Source organism: Vulpes lagopus, chromosome 4 (genome assembly GCF_018345385.1).
Source record: "Vulpes lagopus strain Blue_001 chromosome 4, ASM1834538v1, whole genome shotgun sequence".
In the NCBI taxonomy this organism is placed as follows: Eukaryota; Metazoa; Chordata; class Mammalia; order Carnivora; family Canidae; genus Vulpes; species Vulpes lagopus.
In genome coordinates this window covers 151,509,862-151,536,374 of record NC_054827.1, presented here as the reverse complement: position 1 = coordinate 151,536,374, position 26,513 = coordinate 151,509,862, and the positions used below count along the sequence as shown (strand labels likewise).

The 26,513-nt window shown below is 33.1% G+C and overlaps 1 protein-coding gene across 1 annotated transcript in view; it reads right to left on the bottom strand.

Moving 5' to 3' along the window:
* LCORL (ligand dependent nuclear receptor corepressor like) overlaps window positions 1-26,513 on the bottom strand; it is a 148,949-nt gene that overhangs the window by 96,825 nt on the left and 25,611 nt on the right. The window contains 3 exon segments of the mRNA XM_041751213.1: window positions 57-186; window positions 1,097-1,176; window positions 11,491-11,556. Coding sequence (XP_041607147.1) covers window positions 57-186; window positions 1,097-1,176; window positions 11,491-11,556 — 276 coding nt within the window.

The window sequence follows — 26,513 nt, the reverse complement described above, 5'->3', positions numbered from 1 at the left end:
ACAAACATTCTATATTTCTACTGCTAATTTTAGATGACAAGGTATACCAATATTACCTTTCTTTCGAAAGAGTGCATTTAGGTAATTTTCTGCTTGGCATTCAATCTTTTCAGTGTTGGACTGGCCCTGAGATGATAGTTCCTCCGTTGGTGTTGACTGTGAAGAATCAAGAGATGGTATACAATCCTAAAATTATAAGAAAGAAACATTAAAAAAATCATTTTCATTACACATGTGATTCCCATTAAAAATAGCAAGAAAAAATTTTTCTAAATGCTAATTTATTCTGTATATCAAATTACATAGGGAGAACATAAAATTTGGGACAGGAGTCAGGAGAAAAGAAATTTAGTTCTGATACCAAATTAATTTTATTTCTTTGCAAAACTGTAGTCAAAAGGGAGGTGGCGACTGTAGATAAAATACATTGCTGAATAAATTTACTATAATAAAGCATTCCAGTAATGAGAGTTTAACAACAAAGCAGGTATGTTTACCCACTAACCTGACCCAAATGGGTACAAGTTCTCAAGTTCTCATTTCTTCTTAGCCTTTCTCACAATAGTAAAGAATTAGGACATTCCCAACATACAAGAAGATGCTGCTTGCCTAGTTTATGCCCTGTTTATAGTAGACACTAAATATTTAATCATTTACACAGGAAATAACTCTGCTATCCAAACGAATTCAAGAGAATAAAAGGCTAAATAGTAGTATCACGTTATCCTCCAACTAGAGATTCCTAAGAAATCAGATTATAGGGTGGTCTCAAACCAAACCAAACCAAACCAAACCTCCAAGCTCACTGTCCTCTACCAAATACAAATCAGATCTAAACTGAACTTCATGAGTCAGGGAGCTATAAGGAAGAAATGTGAAATAAGCAAAAAAGATGAGTGTTTCGGTGATTTCACTTGCAAGTTAAGCTAAATGTTAGACTTTTAACAAAAGACTTTAAAAAAAGTCTTCTCATTACCAAAATCAAATATTTAAATTTCCACTGTAAGTCACCAATTTTCAGAACAAATTAAGTTAAAAAAATTGTGTTACAATTGTGCAATTAGTTTAGAAATAATTTCATAGCACTAAAACTTACACTGACTGCTTCTCTCTGTAGGTTACAAAATGAACATTTTTCATCCATAGACCAGTCAGTCAGCTCTTCTGGTTCACAGTCTTTAAAAGAGGGAAAAATATTCATTAAATACACTAACTTTATTAATACAAATAAAATTACCACTCTCCACAGCAATGTCTCATATAAAAAGCTAACTACTGATAGTAAGGGGAGAAGGCGTAACTTTAAAATTAAAGTGATGACATCTAGAAAGAAATAAAGAAGGCTGTAAGGAGAGTAATTTTGCACTATTATGGGACAAAGTAGCAAGAACAATGTACTGGTTATAAATTAATTTTCTAACAATAGGGTTTTAAGTATCATCTAACCTTCTAAAAGATTCAATTTATCATTACCTATTAATTTTTAATTTTCACTGTGAAAGAAATCAAAACAGGAAGGTGTGGGGAAAAATAAATTTTACACATCATGAAAGCAACATAAAACAGAGAAAGGGAGTAAAGCATCAGAAAAGCCCAAAGATTTGAGAAAATGGAATGTTAAAAAAAAAAGTAGAAATCCATCGCTAAAAAGGTCAGATTTTTATTACATTGTGTAATGGTGTTGCAAGAGCTCAAGTAAAAGGCAGGTAAACAAGCTGTATTATTCAATACAAAACATGAATTTTTTTCACAAGAATGTTTCATATAATCCAACTATTGTAATATATTAGAAAGTTTGTGTAAAACAAACATTTTATGATGAAATTTTATGAAGATATAACAACACCGCCATCCTAACTATATTTGGTACAGACAGTGATTTTTCAAACTTATTTCTTACAGTAAAACTCCTTTCAATTTCCTTTCCCAAATAAATTCCTATATAGAACCTCCAATATATGAAACAATTATCATCTGAGGCAATCATACTGGTACTAATCTGAAAAGCACTGGGGTAACACAGTAATTCTAGCTCATACTTTTGAAATACATAACGAAGTCGAATATAGGTTTCTGTTAAACTACATAGAAAATAAGCTTACCTTTTGGGAATGGTAATAAATAAATACCAGTTAGGATGAGCCCCCAAGAAATTCTTGTGTCAATCGAGATATACAAGTCAGAATAGAAGATAATGTAATCTGTTGGATAATGTAATCTGTAAAGAGTGTAGTGATAGTTCCCTTTGGCTTTAGCAGTGGTCCAGAAATATTCCTAATATTTATCTACACTTAGAAGTGGTAGGAAATGGGAGCATGAGACCCAGTATAGGGTAATGGAAAGATAATTAGATTTCAAGTTTCCTTCTGGAATGAACTTACTTGTAACCTTGTCAAGTTATAGAGTTTTTGTTTTAATTTCCATATCTGTAAAATAAAGATCCCATCACCTAACTTATTTGTGGATCAAATGAAAAAATGTGAAAATATTTTATAAACTACAAAACACGATGCAAAGGGTAGTTACTAACAAAGCAGGATTGTCAGTCATTATTTTTTTAAATCCTGCACAATCACAAACATTCTTAATAAGGCTAGTTCGTAAAACAGATAATTTTAATACATCAGTTTAAGAAAATGGATCACTTTCTGCAAACAACCGATAAATCAAAAAGTTTAAACAATCTATACAATTAAAAACCCAGAATTGTAGTTATATAGGTTTATTATTTTTTTCAACCCTTTGAAGAAAGACCTGTCACTATAACAGAGGAATACATTCATACTCTTGAATATGAATTCAAGAATGTGGAATTCTTGAATGTGGAACGGTGCCATGTCTCTCACTAGGGAGGCAGAGCTTTCTGATCAGTGGGAACCAATGTGGGAAAAGTGATAGTATATATTCCAAGTTGAGGCTTTAAAAGGTATGGCAAGTTTCCCCAGTTCTCTTGAGTTTCCACCATCCAACATGAGAAGAACTTGCCCAAACACACTCACTACTCCTTCGGATTGGGACTTGCAGTCACCAGAAGTGATCCCTGAAGGCCAGTGAATCACATCATCCATAAGGATGCAACAGATTTAAGAGCTATTTGTTATGCAGTATTACTGTGTGAAAACTTGACTCATATGCTAAGCATAACAATTCTGATAGATTAAGGAAATCTTACTGTTTTTTATTATGGCTTCATGAATAAAAAATATGAAAGATATCTAGCATTAGAATTTTTTTTAAATAGCAGTATTCCTGGAGAAGAGGTATTTTTGAAAAATCACTGTAAGGTTTCATGAAGTTTTAGTGATAAATATGTTGAATTGAGGAACAACTTTGGAATAATTAAAACAATTATCAGTTGTAAGATAAAATTGGGCATGCTGAGTTTATCTCATTTATTTCAGTTATTTTAGAAGTTCTTCAAAGAAATGTTAATTAAAATAAATGCCTATGTAGTTAAGTAAATGGTATCAAATAATCAACAATTATATAAATGCCATTAAATTTTGCTGGGGAAAAAAAACTACTTTACTCACAAATATTGAATAACTACTCTTTCTACAAAAACTTTTGGTTTTGAGTCCAAATAAATGATGAGATATATATTTTTTATTTATTGGAAAACAAAATTTGAAAAAGCAACTCTAGGCCAGATTTCTCCAAGTTAATCTTTTCATGTCATAAAAGTTAACAAAGATTTCTCAAACAAAATATGACAATAAAATAAATCAGATATCCCTAAAATAAGATGTCTCTCATTTTGAATACATGAAGTTGTATAAACTCAAAACGGTGAAATTATATATCTTACAGAAATAGCCTTACTAATAAAAGGCAATGTCATAACAAAAACTAATAGTAAATGACTAACAAAAGAGCAACCTTTTCACCATGGATATATATTCACAAAGTCTGGTTCCAATCATTTTACCTAATCTACCTTAGAAAGTTAACAGACTTTGAAATTAAAGAGCCTTGGTACTGAGATAGCTTTCCAAATACTGGATGTGGCCTTTGGCAAGTTACTTTCTTTGGGGTTCAATTTCCTTATCTGTTAAAATGAGGATAATGATTGCATCTTACGGCTGTAGTAAAAATTAAATAAGAACATATGCAGAACACCTAACAAGTTCAGTTGGTGTTACTTTCATTTCCTTTTAGATATTCACAAATCTTTTGAATGTTTTTATTCTCTTCAGTACCCTTTAACCGTAAGAAGTAAATTTTAAGTTTCCAAAGACAAAGCTCAATGAAAAGTGAAAAGGAGGCTATGAACTAGATTTCTCATGAAGGTCATGAAAAAGTGGTTATAACTATGTTGTTGATCTTGAGGAAAGACAATGAACAAATGTTATTAAAGAATAATTTTTCATCATGAAACTATATACTAACTATACTAAAAACTATGAAGAAGAAAATAAAAACTATCCATAATCCCAATTATTCTGAGGTAATGATTAACATATTCTATGCCTTTTTAAAAATTAGCATTATCCAATTCTTTGAAAATATCAATAAAATCAACAAACCTCTACCCAGCCTACCCAAGTAAAAAAAAAATTCATTCATTCAGAAATGAAAAATGGGCCATCATTACTGATTCTATGATTAACAAAAAGATAATAAAAATATTATGAATCATATTAGTTGCCCATGAATATGGTAACTTCAGATGAAATGGACAAACTCCTTGAAAGACACATCTACCAAATCTCACACAATAATAGATAATCTCAATAAGACTCTAGCTATTAAAGAAATTAAATCAATAATTAATAACCTTCCAAAACAGAATGCTCCAACTCAGATGGTTTCTCTACAATCTGTTCCAGAAAATAAACACAAGATCAAGTATTTTCTGATTCTATCATTATCTACCATTATTACCCAAGTACCATAAACAGTCTGAAGAGACACCTCACCCAAGAAGATATACAGATAGCAAATAAGCTTATGATATCAATATCATATCCCATTAGAGAATTAAGATGAGCTACCCCTCCACACCTACTAGAATGATTTAAGTCTGAAACATGGATGACATCATATGCTGGTGTGGATGCAGAGCAAATACAATTAATCTTTCCATACTATCTAGCAACAGTGCTCCTAGGTATTTAGGCAAATGAGTTGAGAAGTTAGGTCTATACAAAACCTTGCACACAAATGCTTATAGCAGCCTTATTAATAATTACCAAAACTCGAAGCAACCAGATATCTTTCAAGTAGGTCAATGGATAAGAAAACTATGGTACATCCACCCAAGGCAGTATTATTCAGTAATAAAAAGAAATGATCCATGATGAAAAGACATAGAGGAAATCTTACATGCATATTATTCAGTGAAAAAAGTGAGTCTGAAAAAACAAAATACAGTATGATTTCAAATATATGGCATTATGAAGAAGAAAAAAAGATAGCAAAAAAGAGTAGTGTTTGACATGGGTTGGATATGAGGGAAGAACTTTAAAGGTGGAATACAGGTGATTTTTTGGGCAGTGAATTATTGTGTAGGATACTGTAATGTGGACACATGACTGTGAATTTGCCAAAATGCACTACTGTACAACACACAAAGACTTAGTTAATGTAAACTATGGGGGCTTTAACTAATAAAATATATCAATATTGGCTCAACAATTTTAACGAATGTATAACACTAATGAAAGAGAAACCTTGGGGGTGAGAGGGTCTATGGGAAATCTTTGTATTTTCTATTTTTTTCTGTAAATTTAATCTGTTTTGAAAAATAAAATTTTTATTTTAAAAATTAGGATATTACACACATGCTTAATTGTCACAAATATTTTCTATGCTCAAATACCTCTAAATCATTTTTAATAAATAAGCATGGTCCATCAAACCGATGTTTCAGAACTTATTTAACCACTATCCTATTATTGGATATTTAGCCTGTTTCTCTAATCTTGGTATTCTAAATAGCATGATGAATACGCTCAGATAAGTTTTTGTGTGCACAGCGATAAGAGCTAATATAATTTATAAAACTATAAAATAGAGCAGTATTAGATTCTCTGGTTTCAAGATAAATAATCAATCGATATTGGAAAACTCCTGACAATACTAGGCCATGAATTTCTAGAAGAGATCCTACTTATTCAGTTTTCCTTCCTCACTGCTCATTACAGTTCCTGACACAAAATAAACATTCAAAATATTTCATATAACAAAAGAGGCAAAAATACACAATAGGGAAAAGACAGTCTCTTCAATAAATGCTGGGAAAACTGGGCAGCTACACGTAAAGGATGAAACTGGACCACTTTCTCACATCATACAAATGAATAAACTTAAAATGGGTTATAGACCTCAATGTAAGACCTTAAATGATAAAGATCCTAAAAGAGAATATAGGCAACAATTTCTCTGATATTAGTGGTAGCAGTATTTTTCTAGATATGTCCCCTAGGGCAAAGGAAACAAAAGCAAAAATAAACGACTGGGACTACATCAAAATAAAAAGCTTCTGCAGAGCAAAGGAAACCTTCAACAAAGCAAAAACGCAACCTACTGAATGGGAAAATATATTTGTAAATAATATATCTGATAGGAGGTTAACAATCGAAATATATAAAGAACTTATTCAACGCAATACAAAAAACAAAACAAAAAAACCCGCGCGCGCGCGCACACACACACACACACACACACACAAAAACCAACTAAAAAATGAGCAGAGGACTGAAATAGATATTTTTCCAAAGAAATACAGATGGCCAACAGGCACATGAAAAGATGCTCAATATCACTCATCATCAGGGAAATGCAAATGAAAACCACAATTAGATATCACTTTATATCTATCAGCATGGCTAACATCAAAAAGGCAAGTAAGTGATGGGTATTAAGGAGAGCACTTGTGATGAGCACTGGTTATTGTATGTAAGTGATAAATCACTAAATTCTATACCTGAAACTAATATTACACTCTATGTTAACTAACTAGAATCTAAATAAAAACTTGGAAAAAAAAAAAAGAAAAAAAAAGAGTTGGAGAGCATGCAGAGAAAAAGAAACCCTTGTATGCTTGCTGTTAGTGGGAAGACAAATTGGTACACCAGTGTGAAAAGTAGTATGGAGGTTCCTCAAAAAATTAAAAATAGAAATATCATATGATCCAACAAATCCACTACTGGGCATTTAACCAAAGAAAACAAAAACACTAATTCAAAAAGATACATGCACCTGTATGTTTGTTGCAGCATTATTTACAATAACCAAGATACAGGAAGTGCCTCAGTATTCATCAATAGATGAATGAAGAAGATGCAAGATGATATACACCCATGCACACACAATGGAATATCACAAAGCCTAAAAAAAAAGAGAGAGCCTGTGACATTTGTGACAGTATAGATGGACAGTATAGTTTAATGTAGTGAAATAAGTCAGACTGAGAAAGACAAATATCAAATGATTTCATTTATGTGGAATCTAAAAAAAAAAATCAAATGAGTAAACTAAAAGCTGACTTGGACCTATAAATACACAGAATAAACTGATGGTTGCCAGAGGGAAGGGGGAATGGGTGAGAGGATGGGCAAAATGGACAAAGAGAAATGGAAGATAATAGGCTTTCAGTTATGGAATGAGTAAGTCGCAAGAATAAAAAAGGCACAGCAAAGGGCATATAGTTAATGACATTGTAGTAGCATTGTATGGTGACAGATGACAGCTACACTTGTGGTGAGCACAGCATAATATGTACTGAAGTTGAATCACTATGCTGCACACCTGAAACCAATGGAACATTGTGTGTCACCATACTCATAAAAAATTGTTTATAATGTTTTACCTAATAAATCTTATGTAAAAAGTAGTTTTGTTGTCTCTATCCATAGTGTTTACAGTTGAAAAAAGATACTAAGTTAAAAAATATTGAATTTCAGTCAGTGGTACTCTCAGGGGGTCAGCAAATCTTTCTATTAACAGCCAAATAGTAGGTATTTTGGGTTTTGCTGGCCATACTATCTGCTACACCACTCAACTCTACTGCTGCAGTATGAAGCAGCCATTGACAATGTCTCAACAAATGAGAGGGGCTGTTTTCAATAAAACCTTCTTAACTGGACAATTAAATTTGAACTTCACATAATTTTCATATGTCACAAAATATTAATCTTCTTTTGATTTTTTTTCAACTATTTAAAAATGTAAAAATTATTTTTAGCTCACAGGTCATTCAGAAACAGTAAACAAGCTGGATCTGGCCCACACGCTATAGCTTGCAGACCTCTGATATAATCTTCCTTTGGATCTAACAGTCAGTTTACACAGGCCTACTGCACTCTTTTCTAATTTTTATAAAAATCTACAGTCATGGCAAGTATCAGATGATCCTACAGGTGAAAGAAACCAGTCACAAATAAGATATGAAGAAGGACTGGCTAAAGCAGGAAAAAAAAAAGAGGGAATATTTGCTTAAAAGTTCTGTAGCAGGAGGAAAAATAAATTTTGGAAAGACAGAGGAAGAGAGACAAAGAGTATGAGGAACTTTTCTGGGCATACATAAAAGTTTGAAGTTTATGACATTCAAACCTTCTTTGGAGACCTGCCCCCTCCCAAAAATAATAGTTATATTTTCCCCAAAAGGAGAGAAAGTCATGAAACATATCAAAGAAATAGAAAACTAGGGCTCTGTTTAGTTTCCAACAAAATAAAAATTAGCACCACTCAAAAGCTTCCTTCAAACTATTCAACCTGGAGGTGGTTCTGAATCAAATTCAGGAATTAAAATACGTCTCAAGACACTAATGTATATGATATAAAAGTCTTAAAAACATGCTCTGTGCCACACTTGAGTTTTTAAGGTAGCAGTACGAAATTTAGAATATTAATTTCCACAGAAACAGTAATAGGTATGCAATGTAGTCTATTTAAATAAATTAATGTATTATAAAATTAAAATACTATGCAAAATTAAGTATTATAAAATTAAAATACTATGCATTTAATTTTATAACAAAAAATAATTTAGAGTAATACACGGGGATCCTTTGCTATGCAATATACTAGTTTCTGAGTTTTGGAAAGTCAGTTAACGAGAGTTGAGACTTCCAATGATTTATCTAAAAATATACAGTAATCTATTTGATTCTTGCATACAGACTTGTATAGTGAGAAACACCTATACTTAGAGTCCCAAGCATCTAAACATTAAACCATTTTTAACAATGACAACAACAAAGAAAGCACACTTATTTATAAGAGGATAAGAGAGAAGCTGGAGATAATGGGTAGTTTCTACATGCCTTTTCAAGAGGTTCTACACTTTGATAGCACTGATTTAATTTTTCTCCAAAATGTAGAGCTGTCTTCATCTTTGCATAGCTATAGATTTATTGCTATAATTAATATCATCATACTTAAGTCTACAATTTAATTAGAAGCTTTTCTTAAATTCAAAAAAGGAACTAAAAGGAGGAAGAATTTACCAAAGAAACTGGAGAAACAATTTACCCGAGAAACCTGGAGAACTAAAAGGAGGAAGAATTTACCTAAGAAACCTGGAGAAAGAATTTTTCACCTGGGGTGAAAAAAGGGAACAGATATGTGTCTATATGGAAGTTTCAAAGCTTAGCTAATTTTGTTAGCTCTCTCCACCAAAAACAAACAAACAAACAAAAGAAAGCACTTTTTCAAAAGGACATAAAGTACAAGACCTATCTGAACTTAAATAAATGGAATGACATATATGGCAATGGGTTGTTAAATTAAGTAAATTAATTATAAATAGATCTACAATGAAATACTGTGCAGCCATTAAGAAAAATGATCTAGACTTTATAAACCCAAATGATATACCAGTGAACAAGGCAGACAAAGAAATTGTACATAGTGTGCATATACTATATACTACTATAATAAAAGAATACACACAAACATATACCTTACATCATATAAAATTGTTTGAAAATTATTTATGAATCGTGTGAATAGGGATAATTTTTTCTTTCTGGTTTATCTCTATTTGTGAATTTCCTAAAATAAACATGTACAACTTGTATACTAAAGAAATGCTAGTCTAAAAACAAAATACAAAGCATTTATTTCCTTAGAACATTCTGCTGTTTGTATAATAAACAATTTTTGAAGGAACATAGGTATATACATATATATGCAACTATATAAATAAACAAAAGTGGGGGAACAACAGGCTGAGTCACAAGCTATAATTTGGGTTGTCAGAAGGCAAATATAATGCTGACTTCTGACATGAATGAGGGCAGCAGGTTAAGAAAGGAAGTCTGAAGAAATGTCAGGCTTAGATTAAATTCTTGTTTTTTTAAAAATATTTTTCCTCTGTTCATTTTTAAGCTCAGAAAAATAGGTGGAACTACAATTGATCAGTATTGCTAAAAATGTATCAGGTAAAAATACTTAATTCAGTGCTGAATTATGGTAAGATGAGAAATGAATAAAGTTAAGAGAAATAAAAAATGATCTTAGCTATACGAATGATAAAACCCTAGAACAAGCACATTTTGGAGTCTCCATTCTTAAAGTCATGTTCTACCTGGATATCAATTCATCTCAGTGAAGAGAGGTGGTTGGGACAAATGATCTTGCATAGATACTTTCAGATCTGATTCATAACTCAATTATCCTGCTCAATATTAATAAAGAATGGCCAGAAAACTGTTGTCTACTCCACCATTACTCCCTTAACTCCCATCATCTTTCCCTCAACTCAAAGATGTATTTATACAGAAAAATAAGGACCTTTAGAGACCTGGGGTCTTGGTAGAATGGAAGGTACACAGTCGAATAGACGGTACTAGAGTTAGGACATAAAACTGACCAGATACAAGATTCAGAAATAATTCAATCAAAATCAAAGTAAAAATTTATACTACCATTACTTACTCTGTAAATAAACTGGAGTATAAAATTTTAGATGTCTACAAAAACGGTCTCCTACTATTGTATATTTCCAAGCAAGCAATAAAACAACTAAACTATGATATCATAGAAATTATATGACAAATCAAAATCTTCCACTAGGATTTATGCTATAGCATTTGAAAGAAGTGGCTAATAAATAACAAATAGTATTGTATATAAATAGAAGACTCTGAGCACACATGGTAGGATTTCTCAGAGTGACAATCTGAGGTTTCCAGGCTGCCTGTCTCATGAACAACAGGAAATATTTACTTAACTGAACCCTTTTAAAACTTCTTTAAGAATAAATGAGGGTACGTAATATATAACAAAAATTAAATTTCACCATTAAGTCAAAAAGAAGTTTCACATTCCTTTTTGATCAATGTATTAAGTATTTTAAAAGGTTATGATAACATTATGTAATAACAAAAACAATATTTGGATCACTTTATTTAGTTAAAAAGTTACTAATTAAACAAGACCACAAATTCATTTTTAATATAAAGTTAGCACAGAACCACCGCCTTTCATTTATTAAATGGGATGGAAAGTCAGAATTTTAAAATACAATTTAAAAAGCATTACCTTCAAATAAACTGAGGTCTCTTCGTAGCCGTGGTCCATAAAGCCCTTCTAAAATACTCTCAAAACCTGTGTTGTAAAAGAGAGAAAAGTATATAACCTACGGGAAAAGTTTAATTTTATAATAATCAAATTAAAACCATATATCCAAATGAATTAGAGAATTTTAAATTTAACTAGGAGGGGTCATTTTTCTTTTAGGTTATTTAAGCTGAACTAGGCAATACACAAAACAGTAAACAATCACACAATGACTATCAGAAATTATGTGATTGTGAAGAATTTAAAATATTCAAACATAAATATTCACTACTAAACAAGTAAATAGCTTTGTTATTTAGAATATTCCGAGGTCGAAATGTTATAGACTGATTTTTTGGGTAATAACTTTGTAGAGGAGAAGAATGAAAAAAGACACATATTACATTCCAGTTTACATTTGTAACAAAAAACGTTAAAAGAAAGTAGCATCTTTAACTCTAATTATAAGATGAGTAAATGAGTATCAATGGGGAGAAAATCTTGCTGTGACCAGTATGACGTACAAACTTAATCCTACGTACTTATAAAAATTAAAACACAATTTGTTCATGGCTATGGACTACTTTGTGTTAAGGAAAAAAATACTGAAAATCTTGTCAAGTTAACAAGAATCATGAATTTGCAAAAGTGTTCTACCTTCTGGATATACAGATTTGAATATTTTACTGTCTTCTTTTTGAAGCCTGTATCTTATTCAGTTTTAAGCAGCTTACAGATAAAGTAAAAGGCATTCCAAGGAAAATGACCAGGATGGCAAAATAACTAGGAAACCAAAAAAAGGAACTAATTTAAGAATGCTTAAATGAGGGAAGAAAAAAAAGCACAACAGGTATGAAAAATTAAAGGTAAAGTAGTTTGTTTTTTAGTGGTGTTCCTAAATTGTAAACAGTAGAAATACTTCTACAGAAATGTTTAATAAATCATAAAATGCTTTAAAAAAACATTTTAACATCTTTGAAATCAAGATGCATATTAAAATCAACGGTGGGGATCCCTGGGTGGCTCAGCGGTTTATCACCACCTTCCGCCCAGGGTGTGACCCCGGGGTCCTGGGATCAAGTCCCGCATTGGGCTCCCTGCATGGAGCCTGCTTCTCCCTCTGCCTGGGTCTCTGCCCCTCTCACTTTCTGTGTCTCTCAAGAATAAATAAGTAAAATCTTAAAAAATATGTATATAAAATAAAAAAAATAAAATCAATGGTGTGTTATAGCCAAAGAGTGGCAATATTTTTTCAGTTAGCAGAACATGAAATGATGCAACTTAAAATTAATGATGTCTTAGCTTTGACAAAATAAGGTACTTATTATCATGGTACTTGGTAAATATGTATTTAATAAAAATCTTTGTGAAGTGAATCAGTACTAGTTCCTAGAGTGGAAATTTCAGGCAGAAAAGTGAATGAACCATCATCAGAGAGAGCTTTCAAGAACGCTGTATTTTTTTACATAAGACTCATATTAGGTAAAGACAGACTGAAAGAGTCCCAAATCTCCATTACTAAGACATTCTATTTATCAATGTGCTCCAAAAATACTGTAAACAACTATTTTAAGATGTTATTCTGTTTTATATTGGACAAAACATATAGCCCCTCCCTATATAAGCCTACTGAATTTAAATGCTGCACATTTCCTAGATTTAAGTGTGAAAAGAGGCAGCAAACAAGGACTTACATGTTTGTTCTACTGGGCTTCTCAGCTCCTCCTTAGATATGATCAAGGTCTTAACATATATCCCGTTAAGATTTATTCATAGTATATAGTATTGGTGCTACTGTAAATGGTATCTTTAATTGTTTCTTGTAGGTTAACAGAAACATAACTAATTTGTATATTGACTCTGTATCTAGCAACATTGCTAAATTCTCTAATAATTTATCTTGATATTCTTTACATACACAAATATATCATGTATAGATATGGTGGTTCTGTTTTTCCCTTTCCAATCCTTACTGCTTTCTTTTTTTTTTTTTTCTGTTCTTGCCTTACTGCCTTGGCTAGGATCTCCATATTATGCTGAAAATTAGTGAGGACAGCAGATATCCTTGACTTTGTGAAAATAAAAGGAAATCTCTTTTTTGGAGTCGGGAGGCCGGCAGGGGGAGCTCTCACATCCTACCAAGAGTCGTCAGTTGTTGACCCAAAGGAAGACAGGGACCTTGCATGAGGATACTACCTGACTATCCCAGGAGGAGGAAAAAAGGCTTTCCTCCTAAGGGGCAGCAGTTCAGCCAATGAGAGGCTGTCACTCTGCCAATGAAAGACCACTACACTTTGAACTAGTTTGTTCCAATGGACTTTTTTTTCCATTTGTTTTTATTGAAGTTCGATTTGCCAACATATAGCATAACCAATGGACTTTTGTTTACAAGAGCCCACCCAACTTCCCTCCTTTTATAAAGAAACTTGCTTAGGGGGCTTGCCTATGGTTTTCCATAGCCTGCTTGTCCAGGATGGCAGTTTTCTACTACTCCTGAATAAATCTATCTTTTGCTGGTAAAATAACTGGCAGTTTTATTTTTAAGCTTTAACTATATACGCCCAAACTAAATGGGAAGGCATTCAAAATTTCATCATTAAATACAATGTTTGCTATATTCTTTTAAAAATAAACAGCACTTGGGTTGTCTGGATGGCTCAGTTGGTTAAGCTAGACTCTTGATTTCAGTTCAGGCAATAATCTCATCATGGTCATGGGATCCAGCCCCATGTTGGGCTCCATGATCAGTGGTGAGTCTGCTGGAGATTCTCTCTCTCTGCCCCTCCCCTACTTGCACATGCACACAAGTATGTATGCATGCTCTCAAATAAATGAATAAGTCTTAAAAAATATAAACACCACTTATCACCTTACGGAAGTTCCTTCAACATCTAGCTTGCACAAGAGTTTTTATTACTATCAACAAATGATGAATTTTATCAAATTTATTTTGCATCTATTCCAATAATTGCATCATTTTTTCCTTTATCTAATATATGTTAAACCAAACCTTTCCCGTCTTTAGGAAAAGCCAACATTATCATGAGGTATTTTTGGTGGTTTCCTGTCCTGACAGTTTCTTTAAAATTACTGCATCTATGGTCACCAATGAAACTGGTCTATAAATTTCTTTTGTACTTATCAGGTTCTTATATTAATGTTGTGCTACCCTCATAAAATGAATGATAATGTTCTTTTTCTTTAACACCTGGGAAAAATGAAAAATATAGGATGTCTTGCTTGAATATTTGGTAGAAAATGCCAGGGATGCCACCTGGAAATAAAGTCTTTCTAAACAGGCTTACTGCCAATCAAATTTATTTAGCTGTCAAAGGATTTGTCTTTTCTAGAGCTGCGTCTAAATGGAATCACAAAACATATACTCTTTAGTATTTTCATTTTAATTGTGGAGATGTATTCTCTTATATGGATATATGACAAATTGTTTATCAATTCTCATGTTGATGGACATGTGGGTTGTTTAGGATGTGTGGCTATTATAAATAAAGCTGATATGTACATGCATGTATAAGTTTTATTTTATAAATACGCTATCACTTCTCCCTAATAAGTATGTAAGAGTGTAATCGCTGGGTTTAGTGGTAGAGTTGTTTTGGTTTGTCGTTAAAATTTTAAGAAATGAAAGAGTTGTTTTGCAAAATGGCTGTAGTCTTTTACATTTTTTTTTTAGATTTTTACATTTCCACTAGTAATATACAAGAAATCCAGTTGCACCAGAGCCTTATCAACGCATGACACTGTCAATCTTTTTTTTTTTTAGCTTTAGCACTCTAATGAATGGGTATCTCATAGTTGTTGTAATTTTCAATTCTTTGATGATTAATGACTGTTAGCATGCTTTCTATTGAAATGTCTCTATTTTGTTTTTTTATGGTAACAGTAATGGTGGCCTCAAAAAGCAAAGTGAGAAGTGAGCTATTCTCTATTTTCTGAGTTTGCATATTTTACTATTTATTTATTAACTATAAACCAGGCCTGGAGTCTTCTTGATGGCAAGGTTTTAAATTATGAATTGGGTTTTTAAATCAATATAAAACATTCAGGTTATCTAATTCTTAACTAAGTTACTTTTGGCCATTCATATCTTTTAAATTATACTATTTCCATAAAGCTGTTCAAAAATTTTTCATATTTGCCTTTAATGTCTGTAGAATCTGTAGTGATATCCCCCTTTCATTCCCAATACTGGTTTAAGTATCTCCTCTCCTTTTTCATCAATCAGTCCAGCTAAAATGTTAGCAATTAGCAATTTTATTGATCTTATCAAGATACCACTTATGGTTTCAATGATTTTCTTAATTGTCCATCAATTTCTGTGATTTTGATTTCTGTCCTACCTTTATTATATTCCTCCAATTACTTTTTTTTTTCATTTGCACTTATTTTTCTCTAAGCTTTCCAGGTGGAAGCTTATAGCATTGATTTTGCTCATTGCCCCTTTCTAATAAAAACATTACACTGTAAGTTTCTCTATATTCACTACATTAGCTCCATCTCATAAATTATGCTGTCTTTCCATTTTCATTCAGTTCAAAATGTTTGCAATTTCCCTTATGATGTCTTCGCTTACACATAGGCCATAAATACATTGTTAAATTTCCAAATGGTCACTTTCCAGAAATCTGTTACTAAATCTGACTGAATCCCTGTGATCATAAAACATATTCTGAAGATTATAATCATTTTAAATTTACTGGAATTTTATTTACAAGTAACATATGATGTATGCTGGTGAACATTCCACGTACACTTGAAAATAATGTATCCGCATTTATTGAGTAGATTGTACCATAAATGTCAGTTAGGCCTAGTTAATTGATAGTGTTAAGTCTTCTATAATTTTTTTTATGTGTTCTACATTTCTATAGATCTTTCTTTTTTAAGTTCAGTTTTTCCTTCATGTATTTTGAAGCTATGTTATTAGGTACATATATTTTTTATTAGGTCTCCTTTGTGAATTGATCTCATCATTAAAAAATGTTCCCCTTTGCCGTGTTCTAAAGCCCTATTCCTTGAATAGGAATCTGATGTTGTATCAGCCACACCAACATTCTTATGATTAGCATTTTTTGTCCTATATCTCTTTCTAACCTCTTTTAATCTATGTCTTTATGCTTACATTGAGTTTCTTCTGGACAACACACAGTTAAATCTTCCATTTTTATCCAGACTCTAAGTCTCTACTTTTTAATTTAAGTGTTTAGACCATTAACATTTAATGTAATTATTGGGATAGCTGGATTTATATCTACCATCTTGTTACCTGTTTTCTGTCATATCTATTATATATGTTCCTTCTTCCCATTCTCATCCCCCATAATATTCTTATGGGAGATAAAGCTAAACAAGAATTTTTAGTATTCTATTTTATTGCCACCATTATTAGTTTATCAGCTATCTCCCTTTAGATTTTTAGTGCTGCTATAGGGATGCAAACGTTTTTCTCTTAAAAGTTTTAGAGATTGAGTTTTACATTTAAGCCTACAGTCCATTTTGATTTGTGAATGAGGTGATAGGGTTAATGTTCTTTTGTTCTATACTGACATCTATTTGATCCAGCACCATTTGTTGAATGATTTGTTTCCTTTATTCATTCTCCATTTACCTCTTCATTATGTTTATGTTATCCCTTGGTCCTTGACCACACTGAGCAAATTTCAATAGCATTTTTAACATCCTTATCTGCTAATTTCATTATGTATTATTTCTAATCCACTAACTGATATTTCTCTTGATGATGAAATATTTTCCTGATTTTGCACATTTAGTAATTTTATGTGGATGTCAGACATTATGAGTGCTGGATTTTTTTAAAGAGTATCATACTTTATTCAAAAAGTTAAAATCACTTGAAGATCATTTTGAGGCTTTTTAAAAAAGGTTTTTAGAACAAAAGTACTAAAGTCTTCCCACCACTATGTTTAGCTTTCATGGATCTCCACTGAATAACTCTTGTATTCCATGACTGCTCTTACTCTGGCTGGTGGGAACCTGAATGACTCTCAGACTGTGGGAGTTCTAGCCATTGTTCAGATTACAGCTCACTGGTATTCTTTCCTAAAAGTGTTATTTATCAGCCCTTATGGGATGTTCATTCTACATATGCATTAACTTTTTTTCAAAGATTCAAGGGTAAGATGTGCTGGTTTCTTGAGCTCTTTTTCTGTGTAGCTACCTCTTTTCTGCCTCCACAAATTTTAGCCACTTAAAATACTCTGAATGCTGATTTCTGTCTTCTCAAGTCAGTGAGACCCCTGGGCTCTTTTTGGCTCATCCTGCCTGTGGTATAGTCTGGAAATGACCTCCAAGCAAAATGGTGGAGTGATCGTAAGGCCTATATCATTAATTTCATTTTTCTCAGGGACTACAGTCCTATTTTCCAATGCTGAAACAAATTTCTTTTAAATATAGACTCCAGTTTCCTAGCTGTCTACACTTGAAGATAAATCCAAACCTTCTTACTTCTTCATGGTTAGAGATGGAAGTTTATCTGCTGGCTTGTTAGTTTAATAATTTTATTTGTACATGTTTTACTATGTTATTTTTCAAATATTTAACATCATTTTTTCCCTCCTCATTCCTTGTAGATATTGAAGTCTGTCCTTTTTAAAAATATGGTAAGCACAACCATTTATTTTTTTAAAGATTTTATTTGAGAGAGACAGAAAGCATGAGCAGGGGGAGACGCAGTGGGAGATGCAGTGGGAGAAGCAGGCTCCTCCTCACTGAACAGGGAGTTCAGTGTGGGGCTGGATCCCAGGACCCTGGGATCATGACCTGATCAGAAGGCAGACACTTAATAATGAGCCAACAGGCGCCCTCAGCACAACCATTTTAAAAATCAGTATCTGATCATTCCAATATCTTCTAGTGTAGGAGTCGTTTCTGCTGTCTCATGGTTCTTACTCAGCTTGCCTATTTCTTTGTGCACTTAATTCAGTACTTACTGGCTTCTGCCCTCAAAAGATTAAAAATTCCAAGACCTAGGATGGATGTAGCCTCCTCCGGAGATGCTTCCTGTCTGCTTCCAGAAGGCACCTAAAGGCACTATCAGCTGGAAACCGTCTTGTGGTGGGTAGAATGAATGGCCTCACAGAAATGCTCATGTTCCAATACCCGCTAACCATGAATAAATTATGTTACATGGTAAGAAGGCATTAAGGTTACAAATGGAATTAAGGTTGCTAATCAGTTGACCTTAAAGTAAGATCATACTGGTTGGCCCACTATAATCACAAAAATATTTAAAATGGGAAAAGGGGCAGAAGAGTCAGAATGAGATGGTATCATTAGAAAGACTCAACTGGTCATTGCTGGCTTTGAAGACAGAAAGGAGCCACATGCCATAGAATGCTGGCAACCTCTAAAAGTTGGAAAATGCAAGAAATGTACCCTGTCATGAAGCTTTCATAAAGGAATACAGTACTGCCAACAACTTGATTTTAGCCCACTGAGGCTCACTTCAGACTTCTGACCCTCAGAACTATAAGATAATAAATTGGTGTTATCTTAAGCCACTAAATCTGGGTTAATTTGTTACAGCAACAGTAGGAAACTAATATACATTTCTTAATCCATGAAGGTGGTTAAAACAAAATAACAGAAACTTAAGTAGCTTATAAACAACAAACATTTATCTCTCACAGTTCTGGAGAATACATATTCAAGATCAGAGTGCCAGCATGGTCTGACTCTGGTGAAGGCTCTCATCTGGGTTACAGAATGCCATCTTCACTATGTGTCCTTTACACAGTGGATGGAGTGAGTTAGCTCTCTTGGGTCACCTTTAAAAGGGTACTAATCCCACTAATCCTAATCCCATGAGAGCTCCACCCTCATGACCTAATCACCCCCTGAAGGCCCCAACTCCTAATACCATTACTTTGGGCATTAAGTTTTCACCATACGAATTTTGGGGGAACACAAAAACTCAGACCATAGCAACACTTCAAATCAATATTACAGTCTGAGGTTCCTTGATTGTCAAGATACAGATCTGCTATAAAGCCAATCTGTGACAAATTCAATCTCAGATATTTTTCTCCTTTTACATTCCTTTTCCTGCTCTGCTTATCAGGCAACATTTTGGAACTACAGAGAGGAAAGATGATTTTAGGTCTGGTTGCTTTTACCCTGAAGGCATGGCCTTTTGAAATCTAGCTTAATTTGCAGAAGATCTCCTATAAGAATGTGTATCTTGAACAAACCCTGAGGCCATAATTTTGATCCTTTTGCCTAGTTAGTCAGGAAAATAAAATAAACAATATTAACAAAGGACTTCAAGCTAAAGCAGCTTCTGCCTCAAATCTTCTAACTTACCTCTAACGTTAGCCTGGGTATTCCCAACTGTCTTTCCAGCTCTCTTTAATCTTTTTTAAAAAATCTCACATTTTTTTTTCATTGCTTTCAGCATAAGGATTTATCTACATAATTGAGATCAACCTTACCAAAAGACCAAAATTCCTTGTGCATTCAGTTTGACTATAATATAGAGTTCATTTATATAAATACATGCAGTTTATCCATTTCTCTACTGAGAGCTATGTGACTTTTCACTTTTTGTTATTATGTACAATGCTGCATTAAAAATCTTGATAAATGTGTCATCCTGTCCAAGTGTTATTTAGTTTCTTCTCGATAGAAATCTATAAGTGGAATTATGTGGCCCTACAGAATGCACATTTTCAACTTTGTCAGATTATTTATTGTATTATAGTTACATTATTTTATAAAGTCTATCAGCAATGTTTAAGAGTTCCTGTTTTCCCCCAAATAACCAAAACTTGGTATTATCAGGCTTTATATTTGTCAAATACATTAAAATAAAATCATTTATCATTTTAATTTGCAGTTGTTTAGTTATTACTGAGATTTGACATATTTTGAAATATCCTATGTTCCAATTGCCCTTTTGCCACTTTTCAATTGATTGTTGGCCTTTTAAAATTCAGTCATAGTTTTATGCATCCTGGATGCTAATTGTCAATTTTATGAACTGCATTCATCCCCCAACAATGGCTTTTCATTTTGTTCTTTCACACAGAAGTTTGTTTTGTTTTAATACAGCACAGACATTTTTTTGTTGTATTTTGTTTACAGCTTGTACATTTTCTCTTGGGTAAAAAAATTTTTGACAAAGACAACTATCTTACATGCATATGTGTATGTATAAAATTCTTAAGTTTTGCTTAATATATGTAGTTCTTAAATCCACCAGAGTTCAGTTTTTAGCAACATCTAATATAGAACCCCAACTGTATCCCAACTATTAAACTATCTCAAAATGAGGGTACCGGAGTGGCTCAATTGGTTGTCAGACTCAGGTCATGACCTAAGGGTCCTGGGATCAGACCCCACCATCAAGCTCCATGCTCAGCCTGGAGTCTGCTTAAGAGTCTCCCTCTCCCTCTCCCTCTCTCTCTCTCCCCCTCTGCCCTCTCTTCACTCAGGCTCTCTAAAGAAAATTTTTAAATTGAATTTAAAAACAAATAAAAATTTAAAAATACCATCTCTAATGATTAGTAAGGCTACCCTTATGCTCCTGAAGTTCCAAAACATGTCTATATTTTTTTAAATTAATAGCTATACTGAAATATAATTTACCACCATAAAATTTATTCATTGTAAATACACAATCCGGTGATTTTCATATAGAGTTATATAATCATCACAGCAATCTAATTTTAGCACATTCTATCACTTCCAAAAGAAATATTGTGCCCGTTTAAGAGTCTCCTTTTGTGTCTATAGATTTGCCTTTTCTGGATATTTCACATAAATAAAGTCATGTGATGATGTGCTTTTTTGGTGTCTGGCTTCTTTTACTGAGCATAATGTCTTTCAGACCCATCCATATTGTAGCATATATTACTACTTCAATACAATTGTATAACCATTTATCAGTTGATAGAACTTTGGGTTGTTTCCACTTTTAGGCCACTGTCAGTAATGCTGCTATGAACATTTGTATCCAAAGTGTAGACATATATTTTCATTTCTATTGGGTTGGTACAGAGAAATAGAATTGGAATTGCTAGGTCAAATGATAATGTTGTTTTAACATTTTAAGAAATTACCAAAATGAAAAAAAAAAAAGAAAGAAATTACCAAACTCTTCCAAAGTAGCTGGGCCATTTTATATTCCTACCGTGATTTCTCTACATTCTTAACAACACTTGTTTTTTTTGATTACAGCCATGCTGCTAAGTATGAACTGGTATCTCATTTACCTAGTAACTAATAATGTTGGACATCTTTTTATGTGCTTACTAATAATCTGTAGTGCTTCAGTAAAAAATATCTAGTCAAATCCTTTGCTTAAACTGCAACTGGGTTATTTGTCTTTTCATTATTGAGTTGTAAAAGTTCTTATGGATATAGGTCACTTATCAGGTATGTTATCTGCAAATATTTTCTCCCCTCAATGGGCTCTTTTCACTTTCTTAATGATGTCTTTTGAAGCACAAAAATTGGTAACTTTGATTAAGTCCAGTTTATCAACTTTTCTTTGTGGATCTGTTTTTAGGCTCTCCATTAATCTGTTTGTCTACTAATAAGCAAATACCACAATGTGTTAGGCATTACCAGAGTTTTAAAAAATATTCCTGATAACATTTAATTATTTTCTTAAAAAAGTGTAACATACAATTTGTTGAGGTTATGCTTGCTTACCTTTATGGACACCAAAAATTTTAACTTGAAATATTTTTTTGGTGTACCCAATGGATATGGCCAACTTATATCCAGTAAACTTGCTAAACTTTTACTACCCATTTTAATATCTATTGACTCTCTTACAGTTTTCTATATAAATACCTATAGAAAGCCATAAATGTATTTCCTCTTTCAAATCATTGTGCTTTTCTTCACCCCTAATTCTATTGTTTTGGCTAAGGCTCCAGTTAACGTTCAACAAGATTGGTAATACTTTAATTACATACACAAGAACAAAGGTAAGAATTAAAAGCACATTTCCCATCTAAAATTGTGCAAGCCAGAAGACAATGGAGTGACATTTTTAAGTACTAAAAGAAACTATCAACCCAGAATTCTATACTCAGTAAAAATATCTTTCAAAAATAAAGGTGAAATAAAGACATTTCAGACTCCCCCCACCAAAAAACAACCCTGAGAAAATTATCAGGAGACCCACAATACAAGAAATATTAAAGGAAATTATTCAGCCAGAAGAATTATTTCTGGCAGAAGAAATACAAACCCTTGGATCTATACAAAAAAAGGAAGAAGATTCCTCAAAAATTGTTAAGATAAAGGTAAATATAAAAGACAATTGCCCATTTTCAGTAACTCTAAAAGATAATCAACTAAAGTAAAAATAGTAGTGATGCTGGTTAGTAGCATATATAAAATTTTTGCAAATCATATAACTGATAACAGACTTGTATCTAGACTAAATACTCTCAAAGTACGATAAGAAAACATTCAAATTTAAAGAAAATGGATAAAAGATTTAAATACAATCACCAAGAAGACATATGGATTACAAATAAGCACATGAAAATGTGTCTAACATCATTTATCATTGATATGCAAACCAAAATGCCAATAAAAGATCACCACACACCTATTAGAATGGCTGAAAAGAAACTGCTGGTAAGGATGTGCAACTAGATTTCCCATTAATTGCTGACAGGAATGAAAATAATACAATAACTTTAGAAAACAGTTTGACAATTTCTAGAAAGCTAAAAATACACTGCCACATGATCAACAATCCCCTAGACATTTACTCAAGAAAAATGAAAACTACATTCACACAAACTTGTAAGCAAAGTGTTCACAGGTTTCATCCACAATTACCCAACACTGGAAACAACCCAATGTTCTTCAGGTGTTAAACGGATAAACCATGCTACAAAATAATACTACTCAGGAAAAAGAACAAACTACTGATACATGCGACAATATGGCTAGATCTCAAATGTATACTGTTAGGTGAAGGAAGCCAGACTCAAAAGTACATACTGTATGATTCCATTTATATAACACTCTGAAAAAAAGCAAAACTGTAAGGTCAAAAAGCAGATCAATGGTTGCCAGTGCCAGAGTATAGGTTAAGGAGATGACTGCCAAGGAGCACAAAAGAAAACCTGAGGATGGGGTGCGTGGGTGGCATAGTCAGTTGTGCCTCTGGCTCAGGTCATGATCTCAGGTTGTGGGGATGGAGCCCCACGTCCAGCTCTGCGCTCAGCCCAGGGCAGAGTGCACTTGAGATTTTCTCTCCCTCTTCCTCTGTCCCTCCTGTTCATGCATTCTCTCTCTCAAGTAAACAAATAAATCTTTTTTTTTTTTTTGTAAACAAATAAATCTTGAAGGAAAAAAAACAACTTCTGGGGATGACAGAACTGCTCTATTATCTTGACTGTTGAAGAGTTGGCTATCCAACTGCTTGTGTGTTAGAATTCATAAAATGTTCTCTGTAAATTATATTTTAATCAACCTTGTTAAATTTTCTAAATATAACATGAGAAATTTAAAGCAGAGAAAGCTGAAGGTCATTACTGAGAATTAAAAGAATTGTGAGGCTAGATGGTTTAATGGGTTATCCTTAAGAACAATAAAGCCAACCACAAATGATGTTTAAAGTAAAGATGGAAGACTGAAAATAAGATGTCAAAGTCATTATGATGTGGAAAGGTAACTTAGCTTCCCACATGTTCGCAGCATACCAAAAATCCCATGATCCTCAAAAATAAAGAGCCTTCTGTATGGAGTAGAACGATGATTTGAAAGCAAAAGCATGATACAGAGTATACAGAGAAAAACTACTTTAAAAAACCACCAACAACCTAAAATTACTGAAGTGAAATATACCAAGTGATGGTGGGATACGGGAAGTAGTGGGTAACTACAATAGAGCAGAAGTAAAACTTGCTGATAATAAGTAACTATATTATAAACTTGAGGGTAGGTACTATGCTGATGCTTTCTTCATTCCCCATTCTGCTTATCATAATGCTTATTAAAGTTGACCTAAGATTACAAATCTAATACTGTATTTTTGTAATGAAAACACACCTGATTACAATGCTTTCTATCTGTAAAGTTACCTTCAGACAGATTCTTGAGTTGTTAGATTCAATTCTATGTTTTAAAGTCTTATTAAATGTAGCAAGTCTAGTAACTTTGACCTCTATAACATAAACCATGATTATTTAATGAAAAGCTTCTTTAGTCAGTACTCAGATGCTAAATCCATTTAAGTGTATCTTTACTTCATGGTGGTAAATCCATGCACTACACTCAACATAAAACTATACTGAGTAAAACTATAGTTTACACAAAATTTCAATCTTATTTATCTTCTAAAATCTCGCTACTAAACACTGACTCCTGGACTTAAATATAATAGACATTAAAGCAAAAGGCAAGAATTCAGACTTCAGGGTTGGAGGAGACAGAAAAAGATGGTGTTGGGTAAGATCTTCCAGAAATGGATGACACTCAAACTGAGCATTTTTTAAAGATTTTTATTTATTTGAGAGAGAGCGCGAGTGAGAGAGAGAGAGACAGAGAGAGAGAGTGCACACGCATGAGCAGAGGGAGGGGCAGAGGGAGGAGCAGACTCCCTACTGAGCAGGGAGCCCAATGTGGGGCTTGATCCCAGGACTCCAGGATCATAACCTGAGCCGAAGGCAGATGCTTAACCGACTGAGCCACCCAGCCCCCCAAACTGAGTCTCAATGGGAGAAGGGAATTAAGCAAAACAAGGAAGGGCACATTACACATACAGAAAAGGACAGTAGTATACATAAAGACATAGGGAAAGGAGAATATACTCAAGAATAGCATAATCCAACAGAGTTGTTATTTGATGATAGAGATGTTCTATATCTCTGCTGTCCAATTCAGGAACAGATTTTAGTATTTTTATTTAGTTTTAATTGATTTAAATTTAAAAATAAATGCCTAGAATTGAAAAAGTATGGCAAAAAATAAAGAATGTGATGAAAGGGCAAGTATAAAGGGCTGGTGAGATGAGCACAACGCAGATTCTGAAAGGCCTAGTGCATTTTGCCTAGTTAATTTTTATCTTGAAAGTCATAATGAGCCATGCTAGGCCTGTAGGTAGTCAAGAGGCAGGATTAGCTTTACATTCAGAAAAGATCACTCAAGCGGCAAGGGGCATATAGACTAAATGGGAAAAGAACAAACAGATGGCTAGAAAACTTGCAGAAATACAGCGAAGAAGAAACAAGAACCTAAGTTTAGGCAGCAGTTTACCTAAGAGAAAGAGGAAAGTTTTGAGTGATATAATACAATTAAGTAGAAATAATAATTAAATGGTGACACAGCTTCATTATCTTAAGGTGGAAATTAAGAGGAGTAAAGGTTTCTAGCTTGAGAAATTGAGTGAATAAAACATTCACTGGGACAGAAAAGCCACGAAACGGTTCTGTTTTGTTTTTGTTTTACGTAATTGGTAGATATGGAAAGAATTCACATTTGGATATGTTTACTTGGATATGTGAGCATAAATCAGACAAAAACATCCAGAGGTAGAAACATAGATTTAGAGGTCATGAGTACGTAGATGTAAGATAGGAGTCCCATTTTCTAATCCATTAAAACAGACTTTTCTCAAGTATCAGAATTTTTAAAAATTTAATTACCACTTAAAAGCTTTTCCCTATGTAATTGCTAATACAGTAATGTTATTATTGTTTTTTTTTACTACAAATGTTCGGTATTTCAGTACACAATAGACAAAAAATCCATATACCATCTGGTACCACGCTACCCCCCTGACCTCCCCCCCATCCCTGCTAACTCTCAAGCTCTAAAAATGCCACATTATATCCCACCTCAGACATGCACACAAAGCTGTTCCTTCAACCTACAATACACTCCAACCCCCAGTCTTACTCCTAAAACATGTCTCGGTACCTCCTACTAATTCTTAAAATCTTGGTACTAAGAATTACTAAAACCATAAAGCTCCTAGAAGAAAACATACAGAAAAT